The sequence below is a fragment of the Camellia sinensis genome, chromosome 8, assembly GCF_055761805.1.
Source record: "Camellia sinensis isolate YWXY chromosome 8, ASM5576180v1, whole genome shotgun sequence".
Lineage (NCBI taxonomy): Eukaryota > Viridiplantae > Streptophyta > Magnoliopsida > Ericales > Theaceae > Camellia > Camellia sinensis.
Window position 1 is genome coordinate 46296749 of NC_138968.1, and position 16407 is coordinate 46313155.

The window sequence follows — 16407 nt, forward strand, 5'->3', positions numbered from 1 at the left end:
AAGACAAAAACCCCTACAAGAACCCCACCCTAGAGAGCGTCTTGAGAGAGGAAACTACCACTCATTCGTGTTCATCATTAACCAAAAAAAACTAAATTAAGTCGATCTGATAATTGTGGCCTATTCATTTTATCGTATATGTTATTGAAAAAATAGATGATTTATTTTTAAAATACATTTATTGTCTCCAAATATGATAAATTGAATATATTCTGATCATCGAATCAACCTATTTTGTGTGTCAATGATATACATAAAGGGTCGACAAAATAAGCAATTTAAATTATTGAAACGAAATCTATAATTAGCTCCACAAACCTTGACGATACCCTACTACAAAAAAGCAAGGATCTAGAGACAAAAATTTAGGGACAAAATTATTTTTTAAAGACCAAATATTTTTGTTGCGAAAAGTGTTATTATATTTTTCGTCACGAAAATTAGACATTAGTGATAAATTATTATCTTTTTGGAACCAAATTTTTTGTCTAAAAAAATAAACCATTTTGAGACTAAATTATTTTGTCCCTGAAAGTGTATTTATTAGAGACATTTTCAAAATTTTGTCGCTAAAAATCTTATTTTTGATTTTTCAGAACGACCTTTTAACGACTATTCTCAAGACGATAAAAATTAGTCCCTAAATATCTTTTGTAACAAAATTTTCAATTTTAGAGATCAAAAAATTTAATTTTTTAAATTTTTATATGTTGTAGTGTCTCTAATCCAGACTATAGACAAAAAGGAAGCCTTGCAGTATTTTTTATATATTGACAACATTATTAAATGACATCTTAACAACTGTATGATAAAATGACATGCTGAGTTAGATTGTTAAAATAAAACTATTTAGAATGCTTATCGGTATTCAATCTGTTCCAACGATTGACTAGATTTAAATATTACAACAATGAGTAATCCCTCTAGGAGGATGAAGTTAAAAGCTTTGCATCACAAAATTATGCAAAAAATAGAGGCTTCATTAGTAATGGGAACTGAAAAACATGTTTAGACACTAGAAAATCACGTGCTTTAAGGAACTTGCCACGTGATGTGACTCTCAGATCCCTATTGCCTGCCGTTGATGGCGCATTAAGTCCGTCGTAGACCATATTCATCAAATTAGCTATTTTTTTTTTATTATATTTTAATCCAAAATTTAGCCATAAATCTCAAATAGAAAATGTTGATCTATTTAATGTTAAAAAAAATTCTTATAAATTAATTAATCTTTTTTGTTTTAAAATTTTTTGTTTATTTAATTTGGTGCAATTTGAGTTTAAGTGAATAATTTTTTTGTGATTCATTTTTCTAATTTTTTTTTAATTCATTTTTGAGATGAGAATAAAAATGTAAGATGTGGAAAATTATTTTTGGGGGATTGGTGGCTGAAGTATTGGTTGTCAAGCGTAAAAATCAACATTTCTGTTAGTGTGATTTTTTGATATTACATTGGAGTGTTACATTAGAATATTATATTTTGGAAAAAGTACAATAAATAGTTTTGCATGCTATATTTATTGGAGTGTTATGTTTGGAAAACATACGCTAAGGAGTCTTTAGTGTGTTATATTGAAGTGTTACGTTTGCAAAAAAATACACTAAAATTTTTTTTAGTGTTACATTGATTAGAGTGTTACGTTTGGGAAAAATACACACTACAAGAAAATACATTTTCGGCGACCAGTTTTGGCTACTAAAACAAATTTAGTCGCCGAAAGTGTGGGAATTGGCTACCAAAATTAATTTTAGTCGGGAAAAGTCAACTTTTTAGCTACTAATTTTTCTTAGTAGGGGAATGTTGATTATTGGCTACTAAAATAAATTTGGTAGCTAAAAATACTACAATTGGCCACTAAAAAAATTTTTAGTAGCTAAACATATCTCCATTAGCGACTAATTATACTTTTAGTAGCTGTAAACGCACCTTTACCCACTAAATTGTTTGGTAGCCGAAGGGAAAGAGAAAATTTTGTTTTTGATCTTCGGCGACCAAACATTTGGTCGCCAAAACTACTTTTCAGCGACAAAATCCATTTTAGTCGCTGTAGACGCACCTTTGCCTACTAAATTTTTTGGTAGCCGAAGGGAAATAAAAGATTTTACTTTTGATCTTTGGCGACCAAACTTTTGGTCGCCAAAACTATCTTTTCAGCGACAAAATCCATATTAGTCGCTGTAGACGCACCTTTGCCTACTAAATTTTTTGGTAGCCGAAGGGAAATAAAAATTTTTATTTTGATCTTTGGCGACCAAACTTTTGGTCGCCAAAAATTATTAAACAAAATAGTTATTTTATTTTTATTTTTATGCAAAGGTTGTCAAATCTTAACAACAATGACATTTTATCCATGGAATTTGACTTTTTTTTAAATGAGAACAATAAAATTTAAAGAAACTTCTTTTTTAAAAATAAAAATGAAAATGAAACATGCTTATTAAGTAAATAAAAATGAATTCCCATTAGTAGTAGGTATATGAATAAAACAATCAGATTTATTGAATTAAGTGGTAAAAGCCATGGTTTATCATCTTCTAAAATTAATTAAGGTTTACTTTAATATAATAAAGTAGTTACAACTGCATAATAAATTAATTAAATCTACTTGACACATGATTTCTTCATCTGTCTTTATATATGACAAAATATACATATTAAATGTTCTAAATTTCTAAATCAAATTGATTTGTGCCTAGTTAATCATGCAGGAGTCCCCCAAAAAAATTAAGTATATTTTACAATATCTATATAATAAGACAGAACGGTTTTTGAAAAAAAATTTAGAGACAAATGTCCTACTAAGACATTTCAATGACTATGATTCATTTGTCTATTTAAATAGATGGTTGAGATGACCCCCTTAAATATATATCAATCCCCTTCCAGCACCACTGTTCCGTTTGGGAAGTTCAACCTAATGAAGTAATGATGGTTGGGGATAACCTTAAAGATGATGTGAGTTCTGCTCTATTTCTCTTCCCATCATTTGCACCATATTTGTTAAGAACATTTTTGATTCATTTTGAGGTGCTGTTTTTGTATATATGTATTTTTTAATTTCACATTGTTTTATCAAATTTGTTTGAATTAAAACATGCTTTTGTGTAAATTGAAGCTCCTTTACTTGGTGTTCGCAGGTTGCTTGTGGGAAACGAGCGGGAGCATTTACATGCTTGCTTGACGAAACAGGGAGGTATGATTCTCCTGAATACACAGATGTGAAATTTCAGCCAGATTACAACGTGTCTTACCTTGCCCAGTTTGAATTAAAGAATATAATAAGTCAATTTTCTTTAATCTCAAATTTTCTTATATTTGAAGTCACTCCGTCCGTTGCACCACCACATAACTTCGGCATAATACAGTGTACTGATTACATAAAATATTCAAAATCTGTAACATTAGTGTCTCCCTTCATCGGTAGAAAGAGTTAACTCTTGTGCTGCATGAATTTTCTTATATTTGAAGTCACTCCGTCCGTTGCACCACCACATAAATATTCAAATGCTGCATGAACGTTCATGCGGCATTTCATAAATCCTCTCATAACAAGGGTGGATTTTATCAGCAACATAACAGTTGTGTGTTTCGCTATTAATATATCTCTGCAAATGTGTGTGTATATGTATAAGGAATTTGGGGATCCTGGAGAAGAGAAAAAAGAAGAAAAATGAAACATTGTTTCTCTGGAAATGTGTGTGTGTATATATATATATATATATGTATATATCAATCGACCTATGTATTGGAAAGAAGTGAATTAGAGAGTTGGGAAGACAAAAGCAAACAAGATTTTGATCGCATTTGACCGTTTCAAATCTGGGACCAACTTGAAGGCTTCCCTGTGTTTGAGTTTGTGTTTGATTTCTTTTATTTTTTTATTAGTCCTGTGGAACAAAAAAAACTTCTCAATCTCATCTCTATTCTAATTCATACCCCCAAAAAAATATTTAAAATATTGAATTAAATTTTGACAATAATGCGGTAATATGATTATTATAAATAAAATTGTTTTTTATATTAATTTATTTTAAAATAAGAAATTCACAATAAATTTTTCTATTTGTATAGTATTAGTCTTTTAAAAAAATATTTACAATATTGAATTATAGGGAAAATTTTGAAATTATGTATTTGCAAAAATTTTGACAGTTTGACATTTTGAAATTATGTATTTTGAAAAAAATATTAGGACAAATATTTAAGATAATTAAAAATTTATAATTTATAATTTATAATTTTATTACTTATCTTTTTATTTAAATATAATTTTAATATATTTGTTATGTTACGGTTCGATTTGCTCACCGATTCGATTTTTAAAACATTAATGTTACAAACTTTGTAACATTTACTTCTATTTTCTTTTAAGATAATCAATTAATATTTTTAATTTTATTTTTCTATCACATGAACCATTGGGCAACATCTAAAAAAACACCTATTTTAAAATAATTCATTTTTTCGAGCCGAATCTAACAAATATATATGTTTTAAAAATTCAAAATAAGCAACAAATATTTACTATTTTTTTTGTTATTTTTTATCTTTACTGATTTTTTTTTGAAATTTTAGAACAAAATTATAATTTTTCGATTTGTTTTGTCGAATGAAAACAAGAAATAAAAAAAATTTCACGTTTTTACCTTTCGCGACCAAAATTGTTGGCAGCCAAAAGTGTGTTTTAGAAATAATTTGTTTCGGCGACTAATTGGATTTTCGTCGCCAATTAATGCACTTTCACCGACTATGTTTTTGGTAGCCAAACGTGCCACGAAATTGTGGAGGGAATATTACTTTTTCTTCTATTTGCATTGCAAAAGTATCCCAGTTCCCTCCCTCTCGCACTCCCGCCTCTATCCCTGCTCTGTCTCCATCGCAAGAGTTGGTGTATCATCCCCCCACTCCCTCCCAGGTATCTCCCTCTCTCTCTCTGTATCTCCTTCTCCATTTCGTAAACATCTCACATGGCCTTTCCGTTTCCGTCTTTCTTTCTCTCTCTCTCTCTCTGTTTACACACACACACGAATCATAAATTCACAACATTGATTCCATATATACTCGATTATTTTCCCAAATCATATGTACACTCACGCCTCTGCCCTCTTCTGTACAGGAATAGTCTCCATTGCCCGAACTCCCCCGAACTGGATCATCCCCCGAACTCCCTCCCAGGTATGTTTGAATTTCGCATCTGTCTCTCCCTCTCTCTGTATCTCCCTCTCGATTTGCCTCAGTTTCTATCTGTCTCTGCTTACACACACACACATACATACATATATATATATATATATGCATATATACACGCATATATATATATATATATATATATATATGTGTGTGTGTGTGTGTGTGTGTGTCAAAACACACACAATATGACATGTACGAAATGCCCTCAATTAGGGCATTGTTATTGAAATGTGATTCAAATTAAAAATTAGGGCAATGCTTGGGGTGAATCAACCCATTTGCTACATAAACTAGGGCAAAGTCTTGTAGTAGTAGTACATATAAAAGAGGAATTTTTATGGTTTTCAGTAAATATACTAGCGGCTCGTTGCTTTTGGATGCCTTGTAACGATGTTGAGGAATTTTTATGGTTTTTAGCTAGATATACAATTAAATCATACATATGGATATCATTGGCTAGCGTAACTGTTTGCTTCTGTGCTATAAATAAGCAAGGTAGTTTGTGGATTGATAGCATTGCCTTGCCTTGACTGGATAGCATTGACTTGTTAAATTCTTGGAAACTACTTGCCACACATGATAATTACATGTGAGTAATTTTTAAACATCATTACATAAAAAAAGTACAAGGAGGTTGCTCTTTGTATGGGAACTTAGGAGAATATAACCTCGATGCTTCCATTTTAGAAGTATCGGAAATTTATGATGCTTGCATCATGGCGGCATATTGCCCATGTTGCCTCCTTAGTAATTTAAGTCCATATTTCCAAAGAAGGAGAAAGCTCGTTTATGCCCAAAGCTTAGGTTGGAAATGTGTGAACATGCATTTGCGGACATGCACAGTTGCCATGTAGAGCCAACTGTTGGAAATGTGTTTCTGTCTCTACTTTTTTTTTTAATAACATGTCATGTACACACATTGTGAAGAGCATGACATGGTTTTCATTATTTTGATATATCATTCTATCATTGACCATATAGTTTCACTAGTACTAGTGCTCTACTAGTTATGCTATCTAGTGGTCCAAAATTACGGGTCATTTATTAAATTAACTTGTTTTAGAACTAATCGTGTCATAAAGTTCCACCCTAAAATGTCATGACTAATGCAATTTTTGCTAATCCTGTAGCACAGGATTGTCATTCAGGTTGGTTTTTTTTTTTTAAATGGATATTAATTATTAGCTGCTTTAGGTCACATATTATAATATATGTTTGTGGCCACTGTTAGTGCAGGACTAGTAGTACTTAAACTTGCATGGATAGGATTTTGGAGTTTTAACTTCCCACGGTAATTATGCTATTTGTAAAATGGGCTTGTTTTTTTGAATTACTACTTCCATCAATTAAGTCATTAGAATAGTTTTACTTTAGGATTATCAACACTCATTGTTAGTGAAGGCGTAAAGGATAGCATATGATTGAATTGCTTGCTTGGACACAGTATGAACACCCATTTCCAAAATTTTCAGGAACTAGAGTCTGAAATTCATTTTTTTACTTTTCCTTTTCAACTCATTGTATGATAAATTGTGGAAACTAAGAGATTGCATTGACTACTCACAAGAAATGCCACTGTGATCCCAAAAGCAATATTATTAATGCAATTTTTGGTGAACATTCTCATTATTTAGGTTCGATTATTAATAAGCATGATTAGGTTGGTTGGAGGTGCTATTAGAAATCCTCAAAGCCCGGTGGAACATCTGTAAATACTTCTTCGTCTAAGTCTTCACAGAGTAACGCATTCGTCATATCTAATTGTTAAAGAGGCTCAATATGTTAATTCTCTAGAATAGGCCACATGAAGAGCTTTCGAAAATGGCAATGCTGTGAATTTTAGTTAATTTAAGTGCTTAACTAACTTGCCATGAGGCAAAATTACATGCTCATAGCAGCAAGTTTTTCAAGAGTATGTCATATCAGAGAAAATCTACCTTGCAGCAAACTTGCCTCCACATCGTCTGGCTTATTTATTATCATTTCCGCAAAATGTGCTTTAAGCCGTATGAAATGTTCATGAGTACTGTCAATGCTTCTATTCTGGATTTTCACATGACTTTGTAGATACATCTCTCATTGATAGCATCTACTATGCTTCTATTCTGAAATGTTCATGTGTGAATATGCATTTGCGGACATGCACAGTTGCCATGTAGAGCCAACTGTTGGAAATGTGTTTCGGTCTTTACTTGTTTTTTTTAATAAATAACATGTCATGCACACACATTGTGAAGAGCATGACATGGTTTTCATTATTTTGATATATCATTCTATCATTGACCATATAGTTTCACTAGTACTAGTGCTCTACTAGTTATGCTATCTAGTGGTCCAAAATTACGGGTTATTTCTTAAATTAACTTGTTTTAGAACTACTCGTGTCATAAAGTGCCACCCTAAAAGAGATTTATGTGACAAACCAAACAGTGGCTCAACTTGAAATGCGTGTTCTCATGGCTTCCTTGGTTAATGTTTGTGTGAGTTGTAGGTGACAAAATGGACAAGAGTTGGATGACGATAAATAATCGGTTGACAAGTAAAGAGTATCAACAAGGGGTGAAGTCATTCCTTGATTTTGCTACGGCAAATTTAGGCGTAGAGGATGAAATTAGGTGTCCGTGTGTCGATTGCATTAATGGCACAAAATATAGCAGACAAGTTGTGTGGATGCACTTGATCCGAAGAGGCATGGCATCTTCGTATCTAACTTGGGTGCATCACGGGGAACATGTTCCCGTGTCTCGTCCTAGTGTATCAAATGACCAATATGGAGGTAGTGGCGAATGTATGACAGATATCGATGATCCGCCCATTGATGAATTGCCTACTATGTTGGAAGAAATTTATGTGAGTGGTCTTATGGATGATCATACCGACGAGGAACCTAATGGTTTGGAGAGGGAGGATTTGCATAAGTTCACTAGGTTATTCGAAGATGCACAACGCAAAGTTCACCCAACATGTGAAAAGTTTTCTGTGTTATCATTCATCATTAAGATGCTTCATGTGAAGGTGTACAACAAATGGAGCAACAAGTCATTCGATATGGTTATGTAGGTATTTAAGGACATTCTACCAGAATGTGATCCAACAGTTCCATGGACACTCTATGATGCTAAGAAGTTCTTACGTGACTTGGGTTTGGGATATGAAACAATTCATTCGTGCAAGAATGATTGTGCACTATTTTGGAAGGAGAGTGCTAATTTGGAGAAATGCCCTACATGTGACACGTGTAGATACAAGTTGAACGATGATGGTGGTAAAAAGATTCCACACAAGGTATTGTGGTACTTTCCTTTGACACCGAGGTTGAAAAGATTGTATATGTCCAAAAAAACAGCCGCAGATATGAGATGGCACAATGAGAAGCGTGTGGATGATGACATCTTAAGGCACCCGGCCGATGGTGAAGCATGGAAGGACTTTGATAAGCAACATCCGACGTTTTCTGATGACTGTCGAAATGTAAGGCTAGGGCTGGCAACAGATGGTTTCAATCCATTTGGGAATATGAGCACATCATATAGCATGTGGCCCGTAATCTTAATGCCTTACAATCTCCCACCGTGGAAGTGCATGAAAGAGCCATATTGCATGATGTCATTGCTTATTCCCGGACGATCGGCACCTGGAAGAGACATTGATGTTTACTTGCAACCACTAATAGAAGAATTGAAGAATTTGTGGGAGCATGGTGTGCAAACATATGATGCATTGAACGGGCAAATTTTTAGAATGCATGCGGCGGTAATGTGGACCATAAATGACTTCCCTGCGTACGGTAACATGTCAGGGTGGAGTACAAAGGGTTACTTGGCTTGCCCTAATTGTAACAATAATGCATCGTCTCAGGGATTACGAAGTAAAATAGGGTATATGGGTGCTCGTCGCCACTTGCCTGAGAACCACACTTGGCGAACAAGTAAGCTCTTCAATGGTCAAATGGAGCATAGGTCCAAACCTTTGGAGTTATCGGGGGACCAAATACTAGAGCAAATTGATTCTGGGACTTACAAGCCGTATGGAAAGCACCCACAAAATCGAAAACGACAAAGGAATGAACATCAAAATTTGAATTGGAGCAAGAGAAGCATTATGTTTGACTTGCCCTATTGGAAGACGTTGAAGCTTCGACACAACCTTGATGTCATGCATATTGAGAAGAACATATGTGACAATGTCGTTGGGACACTTTTGAGCATAGATGGAAAGAACAAGGACACGGACAAAGCACGCTTAGATTTGGAGGACATGAAAATACGTAAAGAGTTACATTTGAAGAGGCGTTCTAATGGGTCCTTTGAGAAGCCTCCCGCATTGTTCACATTGTCAGTGAAAGAGAGAGAAGGCTTTTGTGATTTCTTGAAATCAATAAAGTACCCTGATGGCTATGCAGCAAATATCTCCAATTGCGTAAACGCTCAAGCTGGAAAATTATCTGGCCTCAAAAGTCATGACAGTCATGTCCTTATACAACGACTTCTTCCAATTGGGATGCGTGGCTACCTGAATAAGGAAATTGGAACGACACTTTTTGAGTTGGGAAATTTCTTCAAACAATTGTGTTCAAAGACATTGAGGCGTTCAGATTTGCATAAATTGGATGAACAAATCGTACTCATACTTTGTAAGCTTGAGATGCTTTTCCCGCCGGCTTTTTTCGATGTCATGGTCCACTTGGCAATTCACTTGCCTCGAGAGGCTATGCTTGGAGGCCCAGTGCAATATCGATGGATGTACCCAATTGAGAGGTATTAACTCAGCCCTCGTGTTACTGTCAAATTTAAGTTAATGCTTTACTGCTGATATAAATATTGCAGTATAACATTGTTATGATGCTTGCAAAATTAGGTTGCTTGGCCGTCTAAAAGGGTTTGTGGCCAACAAAGCTCATCCTGAAGGTTCTATTGCCGAGGCTTACATTTCCAAAGAATGTACAACATTTTGTTCAATGTATTTGGATGGAGTTGAAACATTGTTTAACCGCCCAGAAAGGAATTATGACATGGGTGACCGTGGCCTAGGGTTGGCGGTATTCACTCAAACTGTACGTCCCTTTAGTCTAATGACAAGGGCGTCCGATGTGTCCGTAGCTGAACGCGAGTTGGCTCATTGGTTTGTCCTACACAATAGCACAGAAGTGGATAAACACGTAGAGTATGAATCCTTCAAACGTATTTATAATGTTTTTGTTGTAAATTGATTAGTCTTTATCTTAGTAAATAGTTTTTGAATCGCATTTCTTGTAACTAGGGAGCACAAGAACTTGTTACACCAAAGAGCCGGTGCGTTCAACATCGAAAACAGACATCGAAAAGAATTTCCTAAATGGTTCAAAGATCATGTAAGCTAGTATTCTCATATCCTACCATATATCGTACATTACGTAAATGTTACGCATGCTAGTAACATGACACATGTTCTTTATGTAGATGAATGAATTGCGGAGCCAACATTCCCCCGAAGCAACTGATGATATGTGGTCATTAGCCAATGGTCCTAGTGGCTTAGTGAACACATATTCAGGATGTATTTGTAATGGTGTCCGTTATCATACTATCGACCGTGACAACCGTCGGAAAAGTCAGAATAGTGGATTAGTCGTGGAAGGGGAGCATGAAGGGCAATTGATACACTTCTATGGACACTCGTGCAGAGTGTGGGAACTGAACTATTTGTTCACACGTCGGATTGTATTGTTCCAATGTGAATGGTTTAACAGCGGTAATAGTAGAACTATGTGTGTAGAGCCACATTTCACAACAGTTGATGTAACAAGTCGATGGTACAAAGATGACTCATTTGTATTACCAAGTCAAGTTGAACAAGTATTCTATGTTAATGACACCAAATTAGGTACCAGTTGGAGAGTCGTTGAAAAGTTTCAACATCGAGGAATTTGGGATGTGCCGGAGATGGATGTCATACAACCTGATGATGTGTTCCAACAAGAAGAAACCACCGAGGTCGTACCTACTATGGCTATTGATGATGATGTGGCTTTGCGTCGAGATGATATTGATTCTGAAATTATTCCCATGGAAGTTTTGCAATCTGTCAGAGGGGTAGAAGCCAAGGGTGTTACAGATGATGCCATCATCTGTGATGATGAAGATGGATTAATGTGGGAGGGTGACGACACAGACGAAGAATATGACCTACAAAGTGATTTTGATACAGATGTTGATGTAGAATCTTGAATTTGGTCATGCTTTACTTCATGCCATAATTTGAGCAATGTGAATGTTCAATTGGTGCACAAATGCAAAGGAAACTCAAAATAATGAAGGGGGATCTATCTTTGTAAATGTCAATAAACTCAGCAATCAATGTGTGTTTAAGGCAGCTAATCGAAACTGAAATGGGTGGAGTTTTGCTGTGGGTGTACCCACTCAGTGCAGAAGTGCAGTCCCTGGACCCATGTTTTTGTTCTCTGCCATTCTATGTTTTTTTCCTCTGGTTTATCTCTGCCCTGCCTTTGTTGATCTGCCTTGGAAGGGTTGCTGTCCAGAATGTAGTGGGAGGCATTTTTGGTGTATCTTTGGTAGTGAAGTTTATGGTGTAGCTTTGGTATCTAACTGCTGCTTACTGTGTCAAGTAGAATGTTTTCTGAGGGGGCCTGGAGTACATTCTATGGAGCTGCTGTCAAATGGTTGTCACTAGGTTAAATGTGGTGTTTTGTTGGGCTGCTGTCAAATGGAAGGGTGCTAGTCTGCATCTTGTTTGGCTGCAGCTATGCTGGTCAGATTGTGAGTTGAGCCTAGTTAAACCTGCATTCATTGAAGATCTGAATGGTTGGTGTATTTAATGGTCAGCATGGCAGTTTGTGCAATGGGTTACTATGGGGTGTGCTGGTGGAATGTAACTGAATGGTGCCTTTTGGTGGAATGCATCTGATATAGGAAGCTCTGAGAACATCAACATTTGTTTGGCTGCAGCTATGCTGGTATGGCTGTAAAGCTGGTTTTTTCTGGTTGCTGCTGCAACTGTGTCGATGTTTTTAGGTTCAAGTTTGGGGCTGCCTCTGCTCTGTTTATGCTTTGTTGTTGCTATTTTATGGTTTTGTAGATAGAGATTAGAATAAGAGTTAGCCATGAATAAATGAAGGAAGGGTTAGTTTGGAAGGGTTAGTTTGAATTCAATTGTAATATGTATGTGTACAGATTTTGAACAGTCTGGCTTTGAAATGCAAAGGGTCAGGTACTGAATCCTCTTTTGCCAGTCTGATATGCCTGGGATTATAAGTTTGATAAAATCATAGGCCATCATAGTTGACAATAGAGATGACAACTCCAAGAAAATTCTAAGGACCACCAAAATAAATATAGAGGCATTTCGGTACCCACTAAAACTGCCCACATAGGGCATATCAGCTTCCACATTAGGCATATCAGCTTCCACATTAGCCTACTTAAGAATCCAAAAGAAAAAGATACTTCTTATTATGAAGACTAAAAAAAATTACTCTCAGTGCTCATAGGATTCAAAACCTTGAATTACGTAACAAAGTTGCCACAGGTGAGAAGCTCATTAGAACTCTGGTTTTAAGAGTGCTAGAAGAATCATTTTTTACAATCAAATAACTCAAATCTCTGAAAGCAGGCTTTCACCACTTTTAAAGTAAAGCTAGTACTAGTAGTGAAGTAAATACAGTATTCTATTTCCACGAAACTTCTTTCCAGATTCACTGAATGTATATTGTAGATACAATTTTATCTTAGAGTTACTTTCCCAAGCAACTGGAATCTTTTCAATATAGAATTCTTAATCCAGAAAAAAGAAGAAAAAAAAGTACATATAAAGAAATTCCAAGGGATAAGTATCAAAATGGTAGAAACAATAAATATAAGTAAACAGCACCATGAGGATACCTTATTCCGGGTAAATAATAAAGTGACATTATATGTGTGGGCCATCGCTTCAAAATTTGCAGGGGTATTTTCTGTGGATATGCTTTATAATGTTTCAAACCTTTTCAACCCCATACACCTATTCCATCTTTTTCTTGCAGAGGCAAGTTCAATATTTATAGATAATGGGAACAACTAAGACTTCTTATCCCAATGTATATACTTTTATTTCGTTGATACAAAGAAAATGCCTTTATGTTCTATTCTTCACTTACTAGGCGAAGTTATTAAATAAAGTAATACAAGCACTCCTAACTTGTTTGCAGTTACACTATGATCATCAAGTGCTTCTTGATGACCTAATTTCAAAAGATACAGGAGCCGAAGCTGCTGAATATCTGTTGAGGTAGTTTAGTTACTTTAATTGTACTTTGATCTTTCCTCTGAAGTTGTGAATACTAGATTTTCATGAATCATATGCGTAAGAAAAACTGTTGCCTGCTTTAGATATGTTGAGAAGTGTAGGTTTTTTTAGAGCTTACTTTAGGTAGGCAATGTATTTTCTTTTTCAGTTTTTATTGGTTGGCGTAGTTGATGCAAACAAATGCAATGCATTGCAAGATAGTACCAGAGGATGGAACTTTGCCTGAGCTCTAGCTCATCCTTGTATCTGTATGAATTTGGGGGTGCTTTTAATGAACTTCTCAGTTTCGAAATTAGTTGAGTTAGTTCATGCCTTCAAAATTATTTTTTGTCCAAACTAACTAAAGTAGGCATATCATGGCATATTGGAAAATGGAAAATGGTGTTACTTGTGTTATTGTATAGTTCATGTATTATTTTTGTCTGCAATAATCAAGCGGACTTATTTTTGTCTAGTTCATGTATATAGTGTTACTTATGTTATTGCAGATTGGAAAATGGTTCCTGGCTTAAAGACTGGTCGGCTTCGGAAGAAGACACTCACGCAGCCAGAAACAGACTCGCCAGCTGCTATTCCTATAGGATCACCCGTTGCTCCATCTCCTGTTCTACCCGTCCGATCAAATGTGGGACCATCTCATCATGTCACTAGCCAACCAATGGTTGATTCTGATGAGACACAAGCCCCATCCAAAACGCAGCCGAGTGGCGTAGGTAAGAATAAAGTGTATAAAATTTGTCAATTACCACATGCCATTGCCATTGTTTTTTTGTAGCCAAATTTTAGGCAATTTTCATGATGTTATGTTGTTAACAGGGACTTCGAAGCCCCTACGTGTACGTGGACCGACACTTGGCAAGGGCATACAAAAAATAATTAGAGCCAAAAAAGGGGAAAAATGTTATGTTCACATCGATCGTGGGTTGAATGCAATGACTGGCAAGTATGCCACTCCAGCAACTAACGAGTTAGGAATTCAAATTAGAACCTTGTGCCCTTTGAAAGATGTGAAGTCATGGTTGGATCTTGATGAGACTACAAAAGCTGCCGTCATCCAAGGAGTTCTTGTAACTAATATTACTTGTCCACAATATGTAATTGTATTATGTGAGTAATAAGAAAGACTAATATGTAATGATTACTATTTCAATTTGTTTTGCATGTAGGACAAGTTTCAAATTGGAGACGATTTCCACAATGACTTACAAGCACAGGAGATTGTGAATAAGAAGGCCTATGGGTTGTACAAAGATTGGAGGTACACCTTGAAGCAAGAGTTCGAATTGTTAGAAGGACTTCCACGTGATGAGATCTATGGTCATCCGCCCGTGGGGGTGAGTTTAGATAATTGGAAGCATTTGATCGATGTGGCATGGCAAGATGCATCTCACCAGGTAAAATAATAGACTAGATAGAGTAGATACATCTATGTGAAAATGTCCAATGCCTTAACATTGACAAAAAAATTGTTTATCTGCTTGACTTATTTTCAGAAACGGTCAAAAGCTGGCAAGAGTAATAGGAGTCAATTGCCGTACAATCATACCAATGGGTCTCGCTCATTTCCTATCGCGATGGCTGCTATGGTGAGTTCGATTTTTTTTAAACTTGAATCCATTATATGTTGTTTGGATATGAAAAATGTTATGTTCTGCTACACACACACACACACACATATATATATATATATATATATATATATATGTTAAAATCTGTTAGCAAACATGTACTGTCTGCAAAAAATATGTCTGTCAAAAATCTGCCTACATGTTTGCATTCTAAATCTGCCTACACTATACTCTGTCTTTCTTTCGAAATCTGTCTCGCAAAATCTAAACTATACTCTGTTTACACTATAATACACTATAATACAGTATATAAAAATCTGTCTACACTATAATACACAATCTGAACTATATATACTGCACTATACTACAAAATGTAAACTATACTCTAAAAATCTGTCTAAACTATAATACAGATTGTGTATAGTTCAGATTTATAAATCTGTGTACACTATACTACACTATAATACAGTATACACAATAGTTTTACTAAATCTGTCTACACTAATTCATACACAATCTGAACTATATATACTGCCCAAAATCTAAACTATACTCTGTTTTTCACTTAAGATCATTAGTCTCGCAGCTCTTTGTGTTTTAGATTTAAGTTAATACATTCACAAAAAACAGATATTCCAGTACATACACCATGTTATAATACACATAATCTGAAGTGATTATAAGTGGCTATGTGCGAAAATCTGTTGGACATAATCTGTTTGAGAAATTCTGTTTGATAATCTCTACTAACATAGCTCATATAAATCTGTTGGACATAATCTGTTTGAATTTAAAATCAATGAGGATTGGGTTAATTTGATTATGAGCTATGTTACTAATAGCCACTCCTCCATACTTTGGAATGGAGAAGTGATTAATGGTATCCATAATGAAAGGGGCGTAAGGGAAGGTGACCCAATCTCACCTTACCTTACCTCTTTGTACTCTATATGGAAAGACTCTCAAACATGATCACTTCCAAGGTTAAAGATCGCACTTGGAAGGGCATTAAAGCCTCTAGAAATAGTCCCCCACTTTCTCACTTGTTCTTTGTTGATGACCTCATACTCTTTGCCAAAGCTGATCAACCCAACTGTGAAATTATCATGGATGTTCTCATTGAATTTTGTGATGTGTCTGGGCAGAAAGTCAACCATGCTAAATCTAAACTTTTTGCCTCTTCTAACCTTCCTAGACATAAAGCTATGACCATGGCAGTTTGAAAGTAGGATCCCCCTGACGTAAGATCTTGGTAAATACCTGGGATCCCTACTTCTCCATGAAAGAGTTAACAAGACCATGTTCAATGAGATCATGGAAAGGATGAAGACTAGACTCTCAGGGTGGAAAGCTAGAAATCTATCTCTT

At 35.3% G+C, this 16407-nt stretch overlaps 1 protein-coding gene across 1 annotated transcript; it reads left to right on the plus strand.

The window, feature by feature from the left end:
* Positions 1–7981: 7981 nt before the first annotated feature.
* LOC114265957 (uncharacterized) lies at positions 7982–11397 on the plus strand. Its single transcript, XM_082885149.1, has 7 exons — positions 7982–8206; positions 8252–8662; positions 9050–9458; positions 9594–9948; positions 10049–10312; positions 10451–10541; positions 10630–11397. Exons 1-7 carry the CDS (start codon positions 7982–7984, stop codon positions 11395–11397), a joined length of 2523 nt encoding a protein of 840 aa, XP_082741275.1.
* Positions 11398–16407: the final 5010 nt, after the last annotated feature.

Bases quoted from the DNA above. Each gene is read 5' to 3' on its own strand.
- LOC114265957 (XM_082885149.1), top strand. From the start codon at position 7,982: ATGACAGATATCGATGATCCGCCCATTGATGAATTGCCTACTATGTTG. The intron at 8,207-8,251 runs GTGTACAACAAA...ATGGTTATGTAG, and splicing joins TTAAGATGCTTCATGTGAAG to GTATTTAAGGACATTCTACC. The intron at 10,313-10,450 runs GTTTGTCCTACA...TCTTGTAACTAG, and splicing joins GAACGCGAGTTGGCTCATTG to GGAGCACAAGAACTTGTTAC.